This window comes from Stenella coeruleoalba, assembly GCF_951394435.1.
Source record: "Stenella coeruleoalba genome assembly, chromosome: 2".
NCBI lineage: Eukaryota > Metazoa > Chordata > Mammalia > Artiodactyla > Delphinidae > Stenella > Stenella coeruleoalba.
In genome coordinates, this window is record NC_137147.1 from 2578652 (window position 1) to 2595251 (window position 16600).

The window sequence follows — 16600 nt, forward strand, 5'->3', positions numbered from 1 at the left end:
GCTTTGAAGCCTAATAATGAAATATACACCCAGGAACCTATCCCTCAACTTTGGAAATAAATCGGTAGTCACATCGCTGATGCTCTCTGGCTCCAAGAGTCCCTGCCCACTCCGTTCTCATGTGTGAGCCCTGAATTTTGTGTGCATTATTCCCTTGCGATTATCGATAGTTTAACCACATACCTACGTACTCCTAAACACCACATAATTTAGTATTGTTTGCCTTCCATTTGTATAAAAATAATAGTACGGGGCTTCCCTGGTGGCGCAGTGGTTGAGAGTCCGCCTGCCGATGCAGGGGACACAGGTTCGTGCCCTGGTCCGGGAAGATCCCACATGCCACGGAGCGGCTGGGCCCATGAGCCATGGCCACTGAGCCTGCGCGTCCGGAGCCTGTGCTCCGCAACGGGAGAGGCCACGACAGTGAGAGGCCCACGTACCAAAAAAAAAAAAAAAAAAAATAGTATGATGCTATTTGCATCCTTTTGCAACTTGCTTTTAACTTAACATAATATTTCTAAGATTTATCCTTGTTGATAAAAAAAAAGCTGTAGCTTATTCATTTCCACTGCTATAAAGTGTTCCACAATTTATTCTCCCTCTTGCTGAAGGGCATTTGAATTATTTCCACTTCTTCGTTTTGAATAGTGCTCATTATGAGCATTTCTGCAAATAACCTCCTAGTATTCAGGTCTAAGAGTTTGTCAAGGATACTTCAGAAGTGGAACTGTTGGATTGCTGGGTAACTGCTGGGCTGCTGAGTAAAAGCAGATTCAAGTTTGGAAGACAACTTCAAACTTTTTCCAATGTGTTTACACCAGCCTATACTCTCATCAGCAATCTATGAGTTCTCATTGCTCCACATCTTTGCCAAATCTCAGACGTCCACCAGAATTCAAATATTAAGAGTTTCAGTTTGGGGGCTTCCCTGGCGGCGCAATGGTTAAGAATCCGCCTGCCAATGCAGGGGACATGGGTTCGAGCCCTGGCCCAGGAAGACCCCACACACCGTGGAGCAACTAAGCCCATGCGCCACAACTACTGAGCCTGCACTCTAGAGCCCGTGAGCCACAACTACTGAGCCTGTGTGCCACAACTACTGAGCTCGTGTGCCACAACTACTGAGCCCGTGTGCCACAACTACTGAGCCTGTGCTCTAGAGCCTGTGCTCTGCAACAAGAGAAGCCACAACAATGAGAAGCCCGCGCACCGCAACGAAGAGTAGCCCCCGCTCACCGCAACTAGAGAAAGCCCACACAGCAACGAAGACCCAATGCAGCCAAAAATAAATAAATTAATTAATTGATTTAAAGAAGAGTTTCAGTTTAACCCTAAGTCCTGCTGATTCTCTCTCCGAAGTATTTCTCTGATTTTGAATGGTAGAAAGAGGACTGGCTTTAGGTCGACACCTGGGCTCAATTTCCAGCCCTGACATTTAATAGCTATGTGGTATGGATCTCAGTTTCCTCGTCTATAAACCAGGGATAATAATTCCCATCTCAAAGGCTGATGTGAGGATTGAATGACAATCTATGAAGACAAAAGAAAGCAATGCTTGTGACACCGTAAGTCCCCACAAACGCTCAACTGCCTCTAATTCCACCCCTGTTACCATCGTGTGCTCCTGTGGGTGCTGGGCCCTCTCCTCACCCTCACTGCACACACAGCACACCCGACCCCCAAGGAGGCATCCACAGGGCCCATCTCACAAAGGCACGCAGATAAAGTTATCTGGGTGTTTCTCTGCACTTCAGCATCTCACTACACCCCTTTGGCACCTCAGTAACTAAATCCTTCCAGACAGGGTCCAAGGAGGACACCAAATATCGAATTCAGCTTTGAACTGAAAACTGTTGGACTAACCAAGAGTCAAGGTCGTTACTAACCTAACACTGTAGATCGTTCGTGGACAGCTCCATAATCAGCATCATGCTCTGATGATTGTCTTTAGTGACCTGCTCTGCAAAGCTCCTCTAAACAGAGACACCCAAAGAACTCTGCCACGGTAGCCTATAGCCTCTTCCTCCTGCCTTTCCTATCAAATCAATTTCTATTTGGTGATCCAATTTTCAAATCTATATTTCTCCTACTAATAAAGTCCTCTTAAAAATCTCTTATCGGACTTCCCTGGTGGCTCAGTGGTTAAGAATCCGCCTGCTGGACTTCCCTGATGGCGCAGTGGTAAAGAATCCACCTGCCAACACAGGGGACACGGGTTCGAGCTCCAGTCCGGGAAGATCCCACATGCCGCGGAGCAAATAAACCCGTGCACCACAACTACTGAGCCTGCGTTCTAGAGCCTGTGAGCCACAGCTACTGAAGCCCGCGCGCCTAGAGCCCACGCTCTGCAACAAGAGAAGCCACTGCAATGAGAAGCCCGCGCACTGCAACAAAGAGTAGCCCACGCTCGCCGCAACTAGAGAAAGCATGCGTGCAGCAATGAAGACCCAACACAGCCAAAAATAAATAAATAAATAAATAAATTTATTATTTTTTTAAAAGCTCCTGTCACTTCACCTCAGGTGACTAAAGCGTTCATTTTAACAAACATTTACTGAGCTCCTGAACCATGTAAGAGACTCTGCGCTGCAGGCAACGTGAAAGATGCATAAGAGGAAGGTCTTGGCCCTGTCTCAGAACGCCCTGCAGCAGACGTGCGTCTGCGAGGTGCCATCTCTGAGGCTCAGAGGGCTGCTCGAGGACTACAGACAAGGGGGACACGTTCTGACCTGGGCATCAAAGGCTACACCTCGGTTACTGAGTGGACAATGACCAGACTGAGAAAGGGGAACGGGCACTCCAGGGAAGGGCAGGCTGAGCGGGGGCCTGGCGTGGGGCTGCCTCTGAGGCGCTGCGGAAAAGTGTCGGGAGCGGGTTGGGAGAAGGCAGTTAAGTTGGGGATAACTAGCTGCAGCCGGGTGCAAACTGTCCTCTACCCCAGACTCGGCCACCACCTGCCTGCAGGGCGATTCTGCAGCACTTGCTGATGTCATTCTGAATCAGACACAACTCCAACTTCTAAGGTCTAAGCACTGCAGGATTCTAAAATCATAAACACATTAACTTAGTTTCTTAATTTTGGTGGAGCTGATTTCTAGAAAGACCATTGATGACTTTACAAGACACCTTAATTCCCTTTATGAGCCACATTAATATGAAAGAAGTGTTGCCGGTGATCAAATTCTAACCAGCAAATGGTGTTTCCTAACTTATGTATAATAATGCTGAGCACAGACAGAGAGCCTGAAACGGGAGAACGAGTCAAAGCCGGGACAATCGTCTCCACAGCCAAATGCCCAAAGGCCACCAGACGGGCACGAGGTGGCTCTGGCGGGGGCGCAGGCTCCACACCCCACACCCGGCCTGGACTGCAACACGCAGGCGCTGCCGACCCAGAACAGTCCTCCCAACTGGACTGCAGGACACAGCGATAGGCACGGGGAGGGCGCCAGCATACACACAGAGGAGAACCGAGACAGAACACACGTCGGGGGATGGCTGGGGACTTCGAGATTTTTCTAGGAGAAACATACACGCTGTTCTGTCAACCTGAGGAGGTTCGCAGACTGGGTCAGGAGAGGACGACCTTGTCTTCCGGCACTCCCTGTGCCTGTCCCCGAGCCCGGCTTCCCCGCCGGCCCACAGCAGCCGCCCAACATGCCGCCACACACTCCATCCAATGTCTCGCCAGCCCGCACGGTCCCCTCCAGGCACCCGCTAGTTCTGCGTTCCCATCTACACAGAAAGAGTCCTGCCTACACTCACTGCCCACTCCCCCTCCCTCAGCCCTTCCAATGCCACGGCCTGTGCCCCACGAGGGTGGGCACGCGCAGCCGCCACGTTGCCAGAGACAAAGGCCCGGCTCAGCCCACCTCTCGGGGCCGATCAGCAGCTCCGACACGGCTCTCTCTGACACGGAAGCAATGGAGTGCCCCAGAATGCGAGGCCTCCCCGTTCCCTAGTGACACTCACTCCCCAGGTGAGCTCTTCCGTCCCAGAGCTTTGAACACTGTCTATCGGCTAATGGGCCCCCTCCCCATGCACAGCTGCAGCCCCACCTGCTTCCTGAGATCGCCGCGGCTCCTCTGCCAGCCTTCTCGACACCAGTAGCCGGCAGCCCCGCCTAGCCAAGTGCTCAGGCCACCATCTCCAAGGGATCATCTCTCTCACACCCCGGAGCCAACACACCCGTTGGCTCTGCCTTCAAAGCGCCCCCACCACCCCGGCCTGGCGTGAGGCCCTGCTCTCACCTGAATCGCCCGGGAGCCCCCGGCAGCCTCCCTGAGCAGCTGCCCTCACCCCCTCACGCAGCAGCAGGACTGACTCCCCGGGTCAAGGCCGCTCACGACTCTTGATGGCAGTGGCGTAAAGCAGCCCCTGAGCAGGGCCCACAGGATGGGCTGCCCCCAGCGCCCCTGCTCCCAGCGCCTGGTCTGTGCTCCTAGACCCTCCGTACAGGCAGGGCTTCTGCCGCCCCTCCCATCCTCCCTCAGGAATCTGCTCAGGCTCCACCCACCGGCCTGCCCTAAACACACACCCGCTAAGGCAGGCATCCTCGCTAGCTCCATACCCATTCGTTACTACTGAACATTCTAGAACACATTTAATGTCTGTCTCCCTCACAGGACATGAGCTCCTTAAGATCAGAGCTCTTGTCCCCCTTGTTCACAGCTGTCTCCCCAGACTGAGAAGGGCGCCTGGCACACAGCAGAGACTTAGTAAGGATTTTCCAATGTTGAATGAATAAACACTCTCCCTGGGTGACCTCATCCAAGGCTAGGGGTCTCAATGTCACCTGCATCCGATGACCTCATTTTCATTTCTGGCCAAAACCCCTTCCCTGAATTTCCAACCTGTGTATGTTACGCTGGACTGTGATTCCTGCTTAGTTACCTAACAGGCATCTCAGATGCAACAGCCCCAAGACAGAATTCCTGAAGCCTAGACCTTAACCCTGGTCTTCCCATCTCAGTTAAATGGCTTCACCATCTGTCTAGTTGCTTTAGCCAAGGGCACGGAAACCCTTTCTTATTGTTCCTTTCTCTCCGTTTTCCCCTACATCCGATTCACCCCATTACCCTCCATCCCCCTGCCCTCTCCTCTCCATGCCGGGTACCCAGGCGAGGCCTCCGTGCTACTCCTGGGCTCCTGCGGCAGCCTTCTCACTGTTCCCTGCCTGACCGTCTCCAATTAAGTCTCCAGGCAGATCCAGGGTAGCCCAGATAGTCCTTCTCCTGCCTGAAGCCCCCCACTGGCTTTCCGTCTCACCTAGAGTAACGCGGTTGACAGCATCCCTCGCCTCACGCAGGCTCAGGCCCTCCTTTTCAGCACCCGGCCCACTGGTCTGCAGCCACCCCAGCCCCCTCCTGGCTCCTCGAACGTTCTAGGCCCTGGCCCGATCCAGGGCCTTGGCATGTGCTGTCCCCTGAGACCAGAACGCTCTTCCCATGCTTTAGGCTTCAGCCCACAGATCTCTTACCCAGAGGCCTTTCCTGACCATTCTAAGAGAGGCCCTGCCCCCAGCCGACACCTCACCCTGATGTTGCCTCTATAGCACTGACCGCAGCCTAGACCTTTATCTTACTTGAGGGCAGAGGCCCGTCCCCTGGCTCACCGCTGTCCCACCGTGTGCCACCCAGAGGGACACTGTTGCATGGGGCACCACTTCCAGGAGGCAGACATGGCCGACGTCCTTTTCTAACCACAGCCTAACACAGCACACGACAGACACAAGCCTTCAGGACACAGAGGTTAAAAATGTTTCCGTTCATTCTGTCATCCCTCACTTCTCTAATACAGCTCCCTAGGAGAAACGGGACCCGTTTATCTGTTTCTACATCCTGAAACGGTGCCTGGCAAGAGTATGCTTCTAACGCAAGCTGCCGAAAGACTTGGCTACACAACGCACCAGGAGACGTTCACGCAAAGGTGCTCAGGTTTCACACGGGAGGTTACAAGGCCAGGTTTGAAGAGAAAGACTGTTGGGTATACGATCCCCATGGAGGTAACTGGTTTTTAAATCTCTCTTTTTACACCCCACCTTTCTTCCAAAGACACAAGGCAGTAAGACACTGACAGACAAGCCAGGACGAGACGTCAAGCAGAAGACTGGGACCCTGGCAGAGGGAAAGCCACGACCAAGTTCTGCACACCACTAAGCCCAAGCTACAGATTCTGCTGAGCGTTCCAGGGGCCGACAGGGAGATTACTGTTATAGAGACACCAGATTGTTGGTGGAATTAGGGGGGTATTCAGCGTGGAAAGTAGAAGCCAAAGGGGAAGCGCGAGTGTCTTTTAATAGCCATGGACCGCCACACAGAAAAAGAATAAACTTGCACTGTGCTGCTGCAAAGCCCGGGACACAGCACAACGGACGCTGAGAGGACCGGAGGCTGGCACCCCCAGCACCACCAGCTGGCCCTCACTGACGCCCGCCCACCTCCTGCCCACTCTCCAGCACCACGCCACCCAGGCCCCCGCGTGCCCCCGGCCCACATGCCGTCCTGCCCCTCCGCCTCTCCCCCGGGCAGGCTGGGACTGGACCGACCCTGCTCGCCGCTGTTCGTCCAGGGAGCAGGTCAAGGGAGGGGCCCTCTCCCGGCCAGGAGCCCTGACCCCTTCCAGACCCGCCCCCTCCCTCAGGACGCCTCCCGGCCCCAGGCTGGGCTACAGCCCATGTGAACTCTTCCCGCGCCCCCCGCTCGGCTCCACAGCAGGTGACACAACTGGTAGCACCTCCCCTGCCGAGGTCACTCCATTTTCACGATGGCGCGGCACGCGGAGGGAGTGAGGGGCGAGCTCCCACCCGACCCTGAGCCTGACCCCTGACCTCCTACCCGGGCTGTGGAGGAGGGGGCCCGCAGGGAGCAGACTGCAGCAGCCACATGTGGCGGGCAGGCTGGGGACCTGCCTGGAGCCGCGTCACCACGAGCCTCGACACCAGCGATGCTCACCTTTTCCTTGGCTGTGTTCCGATTTGCTTGACAGACTTCTCCTCGGTGTAGAAAAGCAGACTTCTCTGTAAAGTCGAGACCAGCAGCACCTTCTGGCTGTAGTCCAGTTGCACGATGGAAGCCGGCTCCTCCAGTACCAGGTGGGAGTGACAGATGCCCTGCGGAGAGACGCCAGGTGAGGCTCACAGGTGAGGCACACGGCGCAGCAGGCTACAGTGACCCCACGTCAGTCTGAGAGGACTGGCCCGTGTCCCTCCTGTGCCTGACATTGACTTTGGTCAATGTCTACCTTAAAACGAATGCTTTAATTCTCACTGGATTCAATGTCAACCCACTGCAATGAAATTATTTGCAAAAGTCCTCACTAATGAGAAAACAGTCAGGGTTACCATCTATGTTAGGCTACATCAAGTTGGCCAAGAAACATTTACAAATTCTGTATAATTTTTTAAAAATGTTCTCAGTACACGGTTCAAAGAAGAATCCATAAAGATTAAGCAGAAATATGTTGCACCATGTGTATTATTAATTCCAACAGAACACAGTGGGGCTTTCTATAATATTACTGTGACAACGGTCAAAGTCCATATCGCACTCCTCCTCCACAGAGGGTTCAAAGCAATCGTGGGGACATTATATCCTTGCCTACTGAAAGGGTCAGAAGAAACAGGTTAGAAAGAAATTAAAATGGTATTAAGTATATTGAAGAACAAAGTAAAGTTCTAGAAGGCATTTTACTGCTAACACAAACTATATTTCTTGGTGTCAAATATCTGCTGCTATAAGCCCTCTTCTCCTGAACCTGTTTCTTTAATTGTTTAGAAATACTGATGCAATGTCATAGACCTTTGCAGGGAAAGAGGGAGCAGCAATCAGATCCACTGGCAAGATGTACATACAGTAAAATTCACTCTTTTTCGATATACAATTCTATGCATTTTGACCAATGCATTCAGTTATGTAACCACCAGCACAATCAAGACGGAAATCCCCACTACCCCGCAAACATCAAGGACATCAAGCCAGATTTCCCTCCCACCTTTGCAGTTATGCAGGCTGTAGCTTTTCAATTTTTCACTTAGCTTGTAATGGAATTAAATTTATTGTACCGTATTGTGCAAAAACACACGTCTTTTTTGCAAATCTCATGAAATACCTGTGTCTCCAAAAAACAATGATCAGAACCTCAATAAAGCTGGGAAAAGAATGATCAGCACGCTAAGGATAGTGCTTTCTGCATGTGATTTTTCTCTCCATTTCCTGACATCATGCATGAGCAGTGTCCCCTCTGTGCAACTCAGGCTGGGGGAGTGACAGCAGGAAAGTACAAATATGCGGACCCTTAAAACCTTAACAAAATGTTTCCCTGGAGAGTAGCAGTTCTCAAAGTGTGGTCCACAGTCCCTGAGGGTCCCCAGGCGAGGTCAAAACCATTTTCATTATAATACTAGGTTTTATCTGCCTTTTCCACCAAGCTGTGGTTTGTACTGATGGTTGGTAGAGCTACTGAAAGCTCAAACGGGCCCAAGATGAGCAGGGCACCAAAATCCGGTAGCTGCCACGGTGCCCTTAGCCACTGTGCACTTGCAGCAAAAACATGAATTTCACTTCAGAAGGTCTTTGACGCAGGAAAATGATAATTCCATCTCATCTTGACTCTTGTGTACGCCTATCTTTGTATTCTGTGTGACAAAACAGGGCACGCACGCAGCCCTCCTGCTGATGCTGAAGCACTTCGGTTCTCAAGGAGGAAGCACTTGTGCGGTCGTATGAGCTGTGAGCTCAACCAGCTGCTTTTTTTCACAAAATACATTTTTACTTGAAATACTATAATTATTCAAACTTGGGTATTTGGCAGGCATTTTCTCAGAAAGAACAAAGTAAGCCTGTCAATTCAGGGGAAATAAGTGACAGTATTTGTTGCTGATAACAAAATGCAAGTTTACAAGTGAAGATTAGAATTTGAAAACTTGTATCCACCCTTGTGAACCTGACAGATTCCCAACAGCTAAAGACTTTTCTCATCAGAATGATGGCGATATTAACAAAGGTGCTTTCTTTGATATTATATAATTAAATGTTTCAACATTTGGAAGATGTGCGTCACTCAGTAGGTCAGTATTTTCCAAGTGATCAATGCAAGATGTTACAAAATCACACGTGGGTCAAGGAGCCATTCTAAGTGCAAGACAGACCAATAGATTTCACTGTAACAGAGCAAGAAAAATTCATCTATATGCTTTCAGATTCCACGTTGTAACCAACCTTTAAAGAAACTACCATTAGTCAATTTGGGGATGTGGTTAAAGAATGTCCACAATTCTCTGGAAGGGCTATTAAAATACTCCTCCTGTTTCCCACTACATGTCTGTGTGAGGCCAGATTTTCTTTACATACTCTAACCAAAACAATGTATTGTGACAGACTAAATGCAGAATCCAGCTGTCTTCTATTAAGGCAGACATTAAAGAGATTTGCAAAAATGTAAACCCATGCTACTCTTGCAAACAGCAGTAGAAGTTTTGTTTTGCTTTGTTTTGTTTTTTTCAGCCGCGCCGTACGGCTTGTGGGATCTTAGTTCCCCAACGAGGGACTGAACCCAGGCCCTCGGTAGTAAGAGTGCTGAGTCCTAACCACTGGACCACCAGGGAATTCTCAGCAGTAGTTTTGAAAATAGTTATTTTCACAAAAGTATGTTATTTATGTTAACATATAATGAGTTCATTGTTTCAAAATAAAATTAATAAAAATTTTTTAATTTCTCTGTTTTAACTTCTAACATAGTACACTCAGTAGATGTAAAACCCATACAAACAAAACCTCTTTGGAATCCTCTTTTTAAGAGTGTAAAGTGTAAAGGGGTCTTGGGACCAAAATGTTTGAGAACTACTGCTAGAGAATATTCGTAGAAGACAGGTCAGTCTTGGATCAGAGGGACTAAAAGTCATCCAGCTAGTAACTGCTGAATTCCTAGACGCACTAGGAATGATGGCTACAAATAAGAAAACGAAAGGACCGTGCCCCCAAGGGGTTCATTCTAACTGAGCAGAGGTATGACAAGACAAAGCACAGGCAGGCAGAAAGCCACATGCGCGATGGGAGCACACCCTAGGTTTGAAGTTGAGCTCTGCCAGGCATCAGCTCATGACTGGATCCCCTGGAGCCTGGGTTCCTTCTCTACTGACTGAAGATCAGCACACACAGCTTAGGGTTCTGTCGTGAGGCTTAAATAAAAGGACAAATACGAGGGTGGGGCTAGGTTCCCTGCTGCCACCAACCCTCCTCCTTTCCCACCACTCTATCCCACACAACCAGAGCTTGGCTGGGGGTGAGCTCACCACCCACTGGAAGCACTGACCTCTGTCCACAGTGTGGACAAAGAATGCTGCCCGCCATACAGACGAACAAAGGATGTTGCAGCTATCAGCCACTGCAGCCTCCCCCAACAGTACAGCTGAAGGGGTTCAAGACGGAAAAGAACAGGATACTTACTGGCCCTAGACAGTTAAGGTGTATATCAAAGGAATGATTTCAATGAGCCCAGACTCTGGTATCTTCCCATACATAGAAAAGCGCTAAAGTCATTAACTTGAGATGTTTGTTTTTTCTTTAATTAGCAGAAATCTTGATGTTCAACTACCTGGTTTGTGCAAAACTCCTATATATCCTGGCTCTTCCCTTATCTCTTTGGAGCAGTCCCTCAGAGTCATGTGAGAGACTGTCTATCGGGCTTAAGTCCTCAGTAAGTCCGCGGAATAAAAATTCTCGACTTTTAGGTTGTGCTTTTTTTTTTTTTTCAGTCGACAATAGTCATGACTGTAAACGCTTCACATCCTCCTACAAACTCTCCAAGGAAATACGTTTGATAGTGGCTACTTTTCTAATTGGTAGCAATAGAAAACAGGAGAATAAAAAAAGTGTATGTTCCAGAAGAAACAAAGGCCAATTCTTTAGATACAGAAGTAGAAGCTTATAAAGCATTAGAAAAGCCCTTGAAAGAAAATGTTACAAACAACAGTTGAGATTAGAAAGGGACAATGGGGAGTTCCTGGTGCCCTAGAGGTTAGGATTCCACACTTTCACTGCTGTGGCCTGGGTTCAGTCCCTGGTTGGGAAACTGAGATCCCACAAGCCAACCGGCACAGCAGACAAAAAATAAATAAATAAATAAAAATTTTAAAAAGGGACAATAACCAAAAATTCAAGTTGACCAACTTCTCCAAATATAAGACAACCAATATTTCTGAAAATAATTTTACCTGATCTAGATCCAGAGAAGAATAGACTATTTTCCCTTTGTCATCTCCAGAGAACAATTTCATTCCATTGGGGCTCCAAGCCAGAGCTGTTATGCTATTCTTGTGAATACCAGTGACGTCAAACCTCCGAAGCTATGAATAAACGATGAAAATACACACAAGAAAAAGACAAGGATAAACACTGTGAGATGTGAACAAGGTGGTACGCAATCCCTCCCGTTTATGGAAAAGCTGGTGTTCCCAAGTTGTTTCCATGCAAAAACCTGCACAAGGGTCCACCTTTAAAACTGACAGAGAAGAGCCAGAGAATATTAAGCAAAATTACCCATATATGCTCTTTGCCAAGTGTCCTACCAGGAACAAAAATGTCACCTGATTATAAAGAGCACAGAGTGAGGCTTTTCTGAGCAAGTGTTTTCTTGGCACGTGAGGACTCCTCATTTTAAAAGACATGAGGAATTCGCCAAGAAGTTAAGAAATGCTAAAATGATTAGTACTTACCTGTCTATTTCTTCCTGGCAACGAGGATACAAGTTGAAAGACTGCAACCCTCCCAGAGGCTGTGCCTGCAGCCACCAGGTCATCAAAGCAGCTCAGCAGTTTCACCACCGTGATGGATTCCGTTTTCCCCTGAAAGAGGAAACATTCAAAAACAAATGGGCCATAATTCAAAGAGTCATGTACCACAATGTTCATTGCAGCACTATTTGCAATAGCCAGGACATGGAAGCAACCTAAATGTCCATCAATAGATGAATGAATAAAGAAGACGTGGCACGGGCTTCCCTGGTGGCGCAGTGGTTAAGAATCCGCCTGCCAGTGCAGGGGACACGGGTTCAAGCTCTGGTCCGGGAAGATCCCACATGCCGCAGAGCAACTAAGCCCATGCGCCACAACTACTGAGCCTGTGCTCTAGAGCTTGCGAGCCACAACTACTGAGCCCATATGCCACAACTACTGAAGCCCATGCGCCTAGAGCCCATGTTCCACAACAAGAGAAGCTACCACAATGAGAAGCCCGCGCACCGCAATGAAGAGCAACCCTTGCTCGCCACAACTAGAGAAAGCCAGAGCACAGCAAAGACCCAATGCAGCCAAAAATAAATAAATTAATTAAAAAAAGATTCACTTTGTTATACAGCAGAAACTAACACAAAGTTGTAAAGCAATTATACTCCAATAAAGATGTTAAAAACAAACAAACAAAAAAACAAAACAAATGGGCCTGTCACCAGGCCAGCTTTCAGACTACGAAACGTTACCTACCAATGGAATGGAAAACCTCATTGGACTGCAGCCTATATATATTCCTGATTGAAAATGTATACAATTCAGAAAAATAATTAATCTCTTTTTCTTTCTAGGTTTTTTATCTTTGAAATGACAATTGTTTTTGTGTTTTTTTCTGGCTGTGCCACACAGCATGTGGGATCTTAGTTCCCTGACCAGGATTTGAACCTGTATCCCCTGCACTGGAAGTGCAGAGTCTTAACCACTGGACCACCAAAGAAGTCCCTGAAATGACAAAATTTTAAAACTGCATTTCTGAGAAAGGAAATACTGTTCAATCAAGTATGACTACATTGAGCTCTTATCAAGAGAGTACTAAGGAACTTGGATAGGAGAGGTAGTTCCCCTCGAAACCGGAGTCTGGAGTCAGAAGAGCTATCCCAGACGCAAGCTCTCCTTTCTTCTCTCTCAACGTGGACAAGTCATCCACCGACTGTAGTCCATGGTGTGTACCTGCCACACAGGCTTGCTTGAGGATCAGTGAGACAATACACTTGGGAGTGCTTTATAAACTGATTCCTGGCGTGGTTTGGTTCTCATATCAATAATCACATTAAATAACACTAACTCAAGCTTAATACATTGGTTTATTAAAAAGCACATGTCAAGCACTGAGTGCAGATATTCGGGCTTCCAGAGCATCTGAATGATCATTTTTCATTTTGAAACCACTCATTCAGAAAAATTACACAACCATTTCGACCTCGCTAAGACATATGGCAAGATCTTCCATAAGCCACTTTGATCCCTGATGCAGTAATTTAGATGGTAATCAATCTGTGCATTCAGGGGACTGAGTGGTAATACACAGTAGGGCGCAGGCCTGCCCGCTCACAGCTGAGCTGCAGCAATGAGACGTGCACTTGAAGAGCTGCCCCCCACGAGTGGGGGTGGCAGCGACTGAGCTCACTTTCACCTGCCACTCTACAGCTTGCAGCAGATGTTCATGGGCTATAACTACACTTGGTGCCACGTCGTGATACAGGGTAAGGGACCTGGATCTTAAGCTACAGGAAGGAAAAGGGGGACCCTTGAAGATGCCTGCTTTTGCAGGTGTATCAGTCAGAGGTGTTTCTGGTAACCCCATTAGGAACAGGATGGAAGGAGGAAGGCGTGGGACCAGGCAGGAGGACCAGCTGGGAGCCTCCTGCGATAGTTCAGGTGGAGGTAGTATGCGCCCGGTCAAGGGATGTGGCAAACTGAACAGGTGCAAGGGCAGTAAACCCTGACGAGGAAAGAAGAGTATGAAGACCCGGTCAGAAGGAGGGCAGCAGTGATGACAGAGCACATCGACTCTCTCTGTAAGGGACGCTCTGCCAGTCGCGCGTGTCCTGTGCTGGGCACCCTGTTCAGCACTTCACAGGCATCATCTCCTGGGGTCCTCAAACCACCAAGAGGGCAGGTGCTGGAGTTATCCTCATTTTACAAAGGTGAAGTGGTTTGTCTCAGGTCACAAAGCTAGAGAGAATCAATAGTCAGGACTCACACCCAAGTGTGACCCTACAGAGGCCCTGCTCTGCCTCGCTGCCCTATGCCTTCTGAGCAGATCCATGGCCATGGAGATGGAAGGTGTGGTCGGCTGTGGGAAAGGAGGAGAATGAAAGGAGTGCAGGAATGTGAGTGATGGTTCCATCTCTGCTTTGAGGGAACAAAGTAACATAACATGCTTTAGATGTGTATCGTCTGACATGGCAACAGAATGTTAAAAAGAGAATATTTTTCCTGGGAATTTGTAATTATAAAAACTGCTACTACAACAGGAATCAAAATCACTTATTGGAGATCTTGCCACATCACAGCACAAAATCAAAACGGTTGTGTAATTTTCCTGAATGAATGGTTTCAAAATCATTGCTCAGATGGGCTGGAAGCCTGAATATCTATATGCAATGCTTGTACACGTGCTTTTTAATAAACCAATGTACTAAACTTGACTTAAGGTTATTTAATATGATTATTAAATAGATTTGGTTCTTGACTTAAGAACCAAAACATCCGAAGAATCAGATTATCAATATCTAACTATACTTCAGACAGAAACAAAATAAGAAGTTTCAACTTCTCACAGTATAACACTCTAGCTATTCTGAAAAACATTCCTCTCCAAACACCTAGAAATGTTGAATAAGATACATAAAACATTCTTTTAAACGCATAGCTGATCTCTAGAAAAGTAAAGAAAATCTACAAGAGCCGAAAACAAAAAGAATGCTGTCAAACTAGAACGGAAGCCAGCCCTGAAGCTACAGGCTACATAGGGCAATCTGGCCAACGCCTAGACCCTTGATTTTCTGAGGTGAGGACGGTTAATGAGGACAAGGCTTCAGGCCAGGTGACGTGGGGAGCTGGAACTGACATCTCCTGCTAAAGCCAGAATCCCTGAAGACCTAACTCTCAGTGAAAGTGTAAACTAGGGGAAAATCAATTTGCTGGGAAACGAAGCTGACAAGGACCTTTGTCTTATCTCAGGCATTGACTGGAGTGAATAAAAAAGATTCTGTAATCACAAAGCTGCCGTATCCAGCACCAGAGTTTGAATTTATTCTCCCTTCCCACTGAAAAGAACCTTTAGGTCAGGCACTTCACCTGACATGCTTCCGTGTTTGTAGCACTCCAAGGCGGCTGGCAGAGTGACCATCAACCCCATCTGTGGAACAGTCTCAACCCAGGCCCCTCAGCACTCCCACATATTAGGATCAGCCACATACCTCACAATTAGACATGACCACAGGGAGACAGGTCCCCTCAAGAAGAACCAACTAAAGAAAGCAATAACAGAATTGGACAACTCCTCATCCTGACTCAAGCATTTCATGTCGAGTGAGGAGACCCAGAACATAAAAGAAATATGCTTAAGGGGAGGGAAGGATTGGGAATTGGGGATTAACAGATACTACTACACATAAAATAAACAACAAAGACCTACTATATAGCACAGGGAACTATATTCAATATTGTAATAACCCATGATGGAAAAGAATGTGAAAAAGAATATATAACTGAATCACTTTGCTATACACCTGAAACATTATAAATCAACTATGTTTCAGTAATAAAAAAGAAATATGCTTAAAAATGTTAAAGAAATGTAAAAAGAAATTGAAACATAAGACCAAACTATTATCAGAAATAACAGAAATGAAAAAGAATCAAAAGAATATAAAATCTCAGGGGTAGACTAAATAGCAGCCTAGTCACAGATGAAAGAAAATTATTGAACTAGATGACAGATCTGTGCGGCAAAGGAAAGATAAAAAATATGACAGATGGGCTTCCCTGGTGGCGCAGTGGTTGAGAATCTGTCTGCTAATGCAGGGGACATGGGTTCGAGCCCCGGTCTGGGAAGATCCCATATGCCGCGGAGCAACTAGGCCCGTGAGCCACAACTACTGAGCCTGTGCGTCTGGAGCCTGTGCTCCGCAACAAGAGAGGCCGCCACAGTGAGGCCCGCGCACTGCAGTGAAAAGTGGCCCCCGCTTGCCACAACTAGAGAAAGCCCTCTCACAGAAACGAAGACCCAACACAGCAAAAATAAATTAATTAATTAATAAACTCCTACCCCCAACATGTAAAATAAAATAAAATTAAAATTAAAAAATAGAGGTGGAGTCTCTTTCCAAAAAAAAAAAGAAATTGTAAATGACTTCCACCCCTAATCTAAAATATATATATATATATATATGACAGATAAGTTAAAAGTCATAGAGAATAGAATATGAAGGTCCTACCTACATCTAATTGGGATTCCAGAAGGAAAGAAAACAGAGGATAGGAGAAGGAAACATCTTCAGAGATAAGGGCTAAAAATTATCCAAAACTGATGAAAGACCTATATCCTCAGGAGCACAAGCCTTGAACAAGACTCACGAAAAGAAATACACACATACACATTTTGTAGTGAAACAGTAAAACCTCAAAGGCAATAAGAAGATATATGTCAGAGAAAAAAGGGAAATAACTAAATATGAACAATTATTAACAAAAGACATCTCAACAATGGATGTTGAGACGTATCATCCTCAAAGTGCTAAGAGGAAAAAACTGTTAGCCTTGAATAGTATACCTCTAAACAATTCAAAGACAGAGAGACATTCAGAC

The 16600-nt window shown here is 47.4% G+C and overlaps 1 protein-coding gene across 6 annotated transcripts in view; it reads right to left on the minus strand.

Moving 5' to 3' along the window:
• The window catches only part of TECPR2 (tectonin beta-propeller repeat containing 2), a 95397-nt gene that overhangs the window by 62027 nt on the left and 16770 nt on the right, over positions 1 to 16600 (minus strand). For all 6 annotated transcript variants that reach the window (XM_079913194.1, XM_079913192.1, XM_079913191.1 and 3 more), the window contains exons 3-5: positions 11714 to 11842; positions 11213 to 11344; positions 6954 to 7111 (exon numbers count right to left, since the gene is read on the minus strand). In XM_079913194.1, the coding sequence (XP_079769320.1) occupies positions 6954 to 7111; positions 11213 to 11344; positions 11714 to 11842 (419 nt within the window). The remainder of the gene's footprint in view (positions 1 to 6953; positions 7112 to 11212; positions 11345 to 11713; positions 11843 to 16600) is intronic.